General features: G+C 58.8%; 1 protein-coding gene across 1 annotated transcript; it reads right to left on the bottom strand.

Annotated features, from left to right (window-relative positions):
- Positions 1-1,549: 1,549 nt before the first annotated feature.
- Positions 1,550-7,470, bottom strand: HEPACAM (hepatic and glial cell adhesion molecule). The gene is made up of 7 exons (XM_075521269.1): positions 7,386-7,470; positions 4,420-4,761; positions 3,912-4,193; positions 3,711-3,804; positions 2,080-2,153; positions 1,924-1,994; positions 1,550-1,837 (listed from the first exon to the last, which is right to left on the bottom strand). Exons 1-7 carry the CDS (start codon positions 7,468-7,470, stop codon positions 1,550-1,552), a joined length of 1,236 nt encoding a protein of 411 aa, XP_075377384.1.
- Positions 7,471-8,426: the final 956 nt, after the last annotated feature.

Raw genomic sequence — 8,426 nt, forward strand, 5'->3', positions numbered from 1 at the left:
GCGCACGCTCTGTGCACGGTCTTAGCTGCGCGCTTCGTGTACGCGCCTTTCACAAGCTCCGTGCACGCTCCTTCCGCATGCTCCGTGCACGCCCTCTGCGAGCACTGCACACACCGTCTCTTCTCATGCTCTTTGCACGCTCGCTGCATGCTCCATGCGTGCTCTGTCTGCGCGCTCCGTGCACGCCCTATGCAAATGCTGCGTGCAAGCTCTCTTCGCACGCTCTGCGCGTGCCCTCTTGCAACCTTAACGTATGCTCTTTTCTCACACTCCGTGCACGGTCTCCCTGCATGCTCCGTGCGCGCTTTCTGCAAACACTGCACGCACGCTCTCTCCACACACTCTGTGCACGCTCTGCACAGACTCTCTGCACACTCGTGCTCTCTGCACACTCCATGCACACTCGGAGAGCACTCTAGAAGCTGGCACACTCTCTCCCAAATGCCACGGTCTTACCTGCACTCTCCGTGCACGCTTTCTCCACATTCTCCATGTGCACGCTCTCCACACAATCCATGCAGTCCCAGCTGCACGCTCTGTGCATGCTCTCTCTGCACGGTCGGTGCGTGTTCTCTCCGTGTGCTCCACATGCTCTCTCTTGCACGCTGCGTGCATGCTCTCTTTGCACACTGCGTGCGCACTCTCTCTGCACACCCTTGTGCATGCCCTCTTGCACCCTTTGTACGCGCTCTCCCTGCGTGCTCCAGGCAAGCTCTGTCCACGTGCCCTGTGCGTGTCCTCTTGCATGCTCGGTGCATGCTCTGTCTGCGCACTCTGTGTGTGCTCTCTCCGCACATTTCGTGCACGCTCTCTCTGCACGCTCTCTGCCTGACATCCCTGCACGTGCTGCGCACGCTCTCTCTGCACGCTGCGCACATGCCCTCTTGCACACTCTGTGATTGCTCTCTCTGCATGCCGTGTGCACGCTCTCTCTGCACGCTTGCTGCGTGCTCCGTGAATGCCCTCTTGCAAGCTCTGTGCACGCTCTCTCTGCGCACTGTGTGCATGCCCTCTTGCACGCTCCATAATTGCTCTCTCTGCACACTGTGTGCACGCTCTCTCTGCATGCTCCATGCATGCCCTCTTGCACGCTCCGTGCACGCTCTCTCTGCGCACCGTATGCGTGTCCTCTTGCACGCTCCGTAATTGCTCTCTCTGCACGCTGTGTGCATGCTCTCTCTGCATGCTTGTTGCGTGCTCCGTGAATGCCCTCTTGCAAGCTCTGTGCACGCTCTCTCTGCGCACCGCATGCATTCCCTCTTGCACGCTCCATGCATGCTCTCTCTGCGCACTCTGTGCATGCCCTCTTGCACACTCTCTCCCGCACGCTCCCGGCAAGCGCATGTGCTTTCCGCACGCTCATCCCAGTGAGAAAGCCCTTAAAGAGACGCCCCAGGAAGGCGAGGGACGGAAGAGGGGAGCTCCGGGTGGGATCAATAGCAAATTAGTGACTTTACGCCCAGCCGAACGATGCCCAGTGGCGGGAGCGGGGCCGTGACGCTGTCCCCGCTCGCTTGCCGCTGCCGAAGCGCGCACATGTCCCCCCCGCTCAGGCGCTGATCTCCACGGCATTGGCCTCCTCCTGCTCCCGGATGACGTGGACGCCGGCAGTCCGCAGCAGCCGCGGGGCACCGCGGGAACGCGCTGGTGAACCCGGCGGTGACCTATGCGTCCGCGTTGAGGCGGGCGAGCGAGCCGGTGAGCGATGGTAACGACGAGTCGCACGCCCCACCGGTCCCGGTGAGCGACCGGCTGCCGGTACCGGCGAGCTGGTGTAACCCAGTTCAACCGTGCCACGGGGTTCGGGTGGTGAATCCTCCTCTGCCTCCGGCGACTCCTGCCAAAAGCCGAGGGTAGACAAGCGTGCGAACGGTACAGGACCCGGCACCACGACGCAAAGCCGGCGCGCTACCGGCCGCTCACCTTGTCCTTGAGGATGTACAAGGCCACCGGGTTTTTGCGCTCGTGCTCGCCGCTCCGTGGGATGCCCTCGGCTGCGTGGAAGCAAGGCGTTGCTTACCGCGCCGGCGGCATTGGCATTCCCCAACCCGCCGCCACCGCACCGGGGCCGGCACTCACCCTCGTGCTTCAGGCGCTCCTCATCCTGCTCGGCGTATTCGGAGGCTGGTTGTGTCTCCGCTTGCCGCTTCTCCCTGGGGAAGGAACAGGGGATGGGGCAGCACCGGCACCATGGTGGGGGCAGCGGGGGGACTGCCTGTGGCTCAGCCGGGGAAGGGCCCTGTGCTGCGGTGAGGGAGAGATGGGACGGGACGGGACGGGACGGGATGGGCCAAGATGGGATGGGATGGGATGGGATGGGATGGGATGGGATGGGATGGGACGGGATGGGGTGAGATGGGATAGGATGGGATGGGGTGAGATGGGGTGGTGTGGGATGGGACAGGACGGGATGGGATGGGATGGAATGAGATGAGATGAGGTGAGATGAGATGGGATGAGATAGAATAGGATGGGACAGGAGAGATGGATCAAGGCAGGATGGGATGGGATGGGATGGGATGGGATGGGATGGGATGGGATGGGATGGGATGGGTTGGATGAGATGATGAGATGAGATGAGATGAGATGAGATGAGATGAGATGAGATGAGATGAGATGAGATGAGATGAGATGAGACGAGGCGAGACTACACAGGATGAGGCAAGATGGGTTGAGATGGGATAGGTCAAGACAGGATGGGATGGGATGGGATGGGATGGGATGGGATGGGATGGGATGGGACAAAATGGGATGGAATGAGATGAGATGAGATGAGATGAGATGAGATGAGATGAGATGAGATGAGATGAGATAGAATGGGATGGGACAGGAGAGACGGACCAAGGCAGGATGGGATAGGATGGCATGGGTTGGGTTGGGATGGGATGGGATGGGATGGGATGGGATGGGATGGGTTGGATGAGATGATGAGATGAGATGAGATGAGATGAGATGAGATGAGATGATGAGATGAGATGAGATGAGATGAGACGAGACGAGACGAGATGAGACGAGGCGAGACTACACAGGATGAGGCAAGATGGGTTGGGATGGGATAGGTCAAGACAGGATGGGATGGGATGGGATGGGATGGGATGGGATGGGATGGGATGGGATGGGATGGGATGGGACAAAATGGGATGGAATGAGATGAGATGAGATGAGATGAGATGAGATGAGATGAGATGAGATGAGATGAGATGAGATAGAATGGGATGGGACAGGAGAGACGGACCAAGGCAGGATGGGATAGGATGGCATGGGTTGGGTTGGGATGGGATGGGATGGGATGGGATGGGATGGGATGGGATGCGTTGGATGAGATGATGAGATGAGATGAGATGAGATGAGATGAGATGAGATGAGATGAGATGAGATGAGATGAGATGAGATGAGACGAGATGAGACGAGATGAGACGAGACGAGACGAGACGAGACAAGACGAGACAAGATGAGACGAGGCGAGACTAAACAGGATGAGGCAAGACGGGACAAGATAAGATGGGTTGGGATGGGAAAGGTCAAGACAGGTCAAGACAGGATGGGATGGGATGGGATGGGATAAGGTGTGATGTGATGTGATGTGACAGAACAAGATAGGATGGGAAGAGATGAACCGGGATGGGATGGGATGGGTCAAAACAGGATGGGACAAAAGGGGACAGGAGAGGAGGAACCCCCTTTGGCTCCCATGTTACCCCCAGCCGTACTTCTTGGAGGGTTTCCAGCAGGCGCACACAGTCACCAGGGTGACGAGGAGGAAGATGCCACCCGTGGAGAGAATGATGTAGAGGGAGCTCCGGCCTGGAGGAGAGCAATGAGAGGGGATGACCCCCCCCAAACTTTAGCTGGGAGCATCGACAAGGGGTGGCCAGCCCCCGGGGTGTGGGAGGGGGGAATGGGTGGCTTACGGTAGACGGTGAGCTTCACAGGGATGCTGCGGCCGTGGCTGATGGGGTTTTCCACTAGGCAGCTGTAGACATCGTCATCAGCCATGAGGACGCGGGTGATGGTGAGGATCTTCTGGTCGGGGGAGAGGAGCAGGCGGGAGTCGTTGCTCAGCGGCCGCCCATCCTTCAGCCAGGTGTAGGTGGGCTTGGTGCCATTCTCGTGCGAACAGTTGAGGGTGAAGAACTCGCTGAGCTCCAGCACCGTCGAGGAGGCCACCAGCACTTGCGGCTTCGAGATGGGGACTGCAGACGAGTGGGGGAACCACGGTGACGCCATGTCTCGGGGGATGGGTGGGCCCAGGGGACGGGAAGGGGGACATGAAAACCCCACCGGGGATATAGCTTGGCTGCATGGGGTGGTTGAACCCCAGAAACCACCTCCCAGTTGCAGAAAGCCCTCCCAAAAAGTGGTCGGGGAAGACATCCCGTGGAGAACCCAGTCTCCACTGGACGTCCTTCTTGTGCTTACTGTCCACGGTGAGGTTGATGGTCTTCTCGCCGGTGAAGGTATCATCGGTGATGGACACCTCCACCTCGTAAGTGCCTTCATCGGCCAACTGCAAGGGGCTGATGAGCAACGAGCCGTTCTCCAGCACCCGGATGCGGTCACGGTAATCGGGCCGTAGGTTGCCGATGATCTCGGTGCCGATGGACTGGACGACGGTGACGGGTTTGTCACGCTTCAGCTGCCACTTGACCACCGGCTTGTCGGCGCTGGCGCTGGCGTAGCGCACCGACAGCAGCGCCGCTTTGCCCGCCGTGCCGCGGACCAGCGGCGTGGGGCTGGTGATGTTCACCCCCGCCAGCAGACCTTGGGGTGGGGAGAGATAGCGGGGCGCCGAGTCCGGGCAGGCTGCCTGGTCCTCTGAGCCCGCAGAAAAATGGGGAACCCCCTCCCGGAGCTGTGCTGAGCACCCCCAAAATGCATCACCGGTGCTGGGATGCCCAACCATGATGTAAGCGGGCTGTTTGCATAACCCTTCGCAAAGATGCATGCATCGCCCCAAAAAGTGCATGGGGCTGGGAGCGCCCTTGCAGCCGGGTCAACGCAACGCTTTGCGAAGATGCACGCATCACCCCCAAATTTGCGTTGGGGCTGGGAGCAGCCTTGCAGCCGGGTCAACGCAACGCTTTGCAAAATCGCGTGCGTCATCCCAAAAAGTGCATCAGGCGTGGGAGGCGGGTCGGCGCAACCCTTTGCAAAGACGCGTGCGTCGCCCTCCAAAAGCTGCATGAGGGGTGGGAGCCCTCCTGCAGCTGGGTTGATGCAACGCTTTGCAAAAATGCATGCCTCGCCCCCCCAAAAGGTGCCTGGGGGGTGGGAGTGCTCCTGCCGCTGGGTCGATGCAACCAACCCTCTGCAAAAATGCCTGCATCGTCCCCAAAAATGCCTGGGAGGTGGGAGACCTCCTGTTGCTGGGTTGCTGCAATGCTCTGCAAAAACGCATGATGCATCGCCCCCCAAAATGTGCATGGGAGGGCGGGAGCTCTCCTGCAGCTGGGTCGATGCAACCCTTTGCAAAAACGCATGCTTTGCCCCAAAACCTGCATCGACGGTGGGAGCTCTCCTGCAGCCGGGTTGATTCAGCCCTTCGCAAAGGTGCGTCTATCACCCCCAAAATTGCACGGTGGGTGGGAGCGCTCCTGCGCCCGGGTTGATGCAACCCTTTGCGAAAACGCATGCATCACCCTAAAAAATGCAGGGGGGGGGGGGGGGGGGAGCCCTCCCGTGGCCGGGGTCGATGCAATGCTTTGCAAAAATGCATGCATCGCCCCAAAACGTGCACGGGAGGGTGGGAGCGCTGCTGCAGCCGGGTCGATGCAACTCTCTGCAACGATGCACGCATCACCCCCCTAAAAATGCATCGGGGGTGAGAGCCCTCCTGCACCCAGGCCGATGCAACTCTTTGCAAAGACGCGTGCATCGCCCTAAAAATTGCGGGGGGGGGGGGCGGGGGGAGGAATTTTTGCATCCCAACCCCGCTGGATGCTCCGGTGCAGCCAAACACCCCCGCCCAGATGCAAAACTGCATCGCGGGGGTCGCTGCGCGTGCATCACTCCTCATCGCTGCTTTTAAGCCAAAAAGGGCAGGGAAAAAGTGGAAAAAAATTATTTTTGGGGGGGGGACAACTCCCTGAAACACCGTAGCCTCATCCTTGCCAGCCCAGGGGTCCCATCCGCGACCCCCCATCCGGATGCCGTCATCCGACGGCGAACAAACCCCATATTGAAGAGGGGGGGAGAGTGGGAAAACCAGCTGGGGAGGGCGAAGCGGGAGCAAGAAAGGCTTTAAACAAGCCCGAAAAGTCATGGGACCTATTGGTATGCAGCCTCCGTCCGTCCGTCCTCCCCGGCAGCGCAGAGCTCGGCCCCGAAAACATGCCCCGATCCGAAAAATTTAGGGGAACCCCACAGGGAAAACCCAGGCACGGGATGGGGATGCGGCTTTTAATGCATCCTTGCACCCAGTGCACCCCCAAATCGCTGCTCTTTCACCGTTTCTTCCCTTTTTTCACCCAATCGCTTATTTTTTCTCCGCTCCGGGTAATAAATTTGGGAGTTAATTCATAAATCAGGCAATATTCCCATCTCCTACAGCATCCCTGGCTTAGGGATGGCGATCTCCCACCCTTCCTGGCTGGCTTTTGCTGAAAAAAACCCACCCCAAATCCTCATTTTTCCATTATTTCATGGAATAAATCCCTATTCCTTTGGAAAAAGCACAGCAGCATTTTTGGGGTGCCCTGGCTGCAGCCCTGGCCCTTTTTTAGGGTGTAAATCAAAGCTGGCAGCGTGAAAAACCGACTGGCTTTGCTTCGCATCCTCGGCTCATCCAGAGGGAAATGGGGCCTCCCCAGGGCTGGTTTTGGGTCCAAACTTTGATAAAATGGTGCAAAATTGTTGCAGGTGATTTTCCGCTTTGCCGGACCCGGGATGGGGTGGTTTGGGGCTCACCGAACCCCAAAATGTGGGTATTTAGGGAATAAACGATGGATGCAACCAGGGTTGCAGCGGGATGGGGCAAACAGGAGCGAACCTAGAAACGGGGTGAAAAATGGGCTTTTGGGGAAAGCTGAAGGATGGGTAAGAAAATAGATTTGGGGATGCTGGAAAAATCAGCAAAAAAAGGGGTTTTGGGGAAGCCGAAAAGCTGGGGAGAAGCTCGGGGTTGGCCGGTGCTGGATCTACCCCGCTAGCAGGACCTGCTTGGCTCCGGAAAAGTGTTTTTCCCAGTTTTTATTCCCGATTTTCCCTCCCTTTTTTCCTCTCCCAAGCGGAGGGGATGCTCGACGGCGCAGCAACCCCCCTCCAAACCCCCCCTTCATCGGGTACCACCACCCTTCTCACCCCCCCCCCCCATCCTCCATCTGGATACCCCCCAAAAACCATGGGAAAATAGGAAAAACCACGGAAAAAAATGGGAACCCCCCTACCTGCGTGCAGCGCCAGGAGCCAGGTCACCGGCAGCAAGCAGGGGGGAGCGGGGTGGCCCCGCGGGGCAGCCGGTGCTCCCCACATTTCAGGCAGGCTCGCCCCCCGAATCGCTCCGCTTCCCCACTCCGGGCACGTCCCTCGGCGCTCCCGGCCTGGCGTTCTGCCCGGCTAATTTATTTTTTTTTTTCCCCTTCTTTTTTTTTTTTTTTGTTGTTCTTTCTTTTCTCAATAGGGCCCTGTGTCCTGATGGCTTTCGCCTCCCCGGCGGCCTCGAGCTGACATTTATTTGGGGAAAAAACACTCAGATTTGCAATTTCCCCCCCCGTTACGACCCCTTATTTCCATGTTTTCCCCATCCTGGGGAGACGCTTGAGGTCGGGGGCATCACCCCATCGAGCCCGGCTAAGGCTTGCCGGCCCCTCCGCGGACAATCCCATGGGATTTAGGGCTCTGAGCACCCCATTAAGTCGGGGGGTTTGGGGAGGGGAGGCGTTTTGCAAAGCTGGATCCCCCCCATAATGCAGAATATCCCCCCCCCCCCCAATTTTTTTCTCTCTTCCCAAGCTTTATAAAGAAGCCGCCGTCGCATCCAGGCTTCGGTCCAGCTCCGGTGCCAATTAGCGGCGGTTCCCCGGGCATCGCTGAATAGGGCAGCGGGGATGCGGGGCAGGACGCCCGGAGCTGCTTCCCACCCCCTCTCTGAGACCTGCCAAGCTCATCACCCCAGTGAGCCCCCCCCGCCTCCCGCCCTGGGAGGCTCCCCAGCCCCCAAAAAAGGGGTCGAGGCCTCTGAGCGTCTTGCCCCAGTGGGATGGAGATGGTTTGGGGGAGACTTTTGGGGCGGGGGGGGGAATGTTATGGAGGGGATGCTACGGGGAGGTTTGGGGGGGGACTTTTTGGGGGGATGCTGTGAGGAGGGATTTGGGGGATGCTATAGGGAAATGGTTTGAGGGACTTTTTGAGGTGGAAGCATTAAGGGGGGCACTATAGGGGGTGGGGGAGTTGCTTTGGGGTGATGCTATAGGGAGATGTTATGGGGG

Source organism: Mycteria americana, chromosome 19 (assembly GCF_035582795.1).
Source record: "Mycteria americana isolate JAX WOST 10 ecotype Jacksonville Zoo and Gardens chromosome 19, USCA_MyAme_1.0, whole genome shotgun sequence".
Taxonomy (NCBI): Eukaryota; Metazoa; Chordata; class Aves; order Ciconiiformes; family Ciconiidae; genus Mycteria; species Mycteria americana.

Coding starts and splice junctions, on each gene's coding strand:
- HEPACAM (XM_075521269.1), bottom strand. CDS start 7,470: ATGTGGGGAGCACCGGCTGCCCCGCGGGGCCACCCCGCTCCCCCCTGC. Junction 4,194..4,419: donor CATCAACCTCACCGTGGACA/GTAAGCACAAGA, acceptor ACTCGTCTGCAG/TCCCCATCTCGAAGCCGCAA. Junction 2,154..3,710: donor TGCTGGAAACCCTCCAAGAA/GTACGGCTGGGG, acceptor TTCCTTCCCCAG/GGAGAAGCGGCAAGCGGAGA.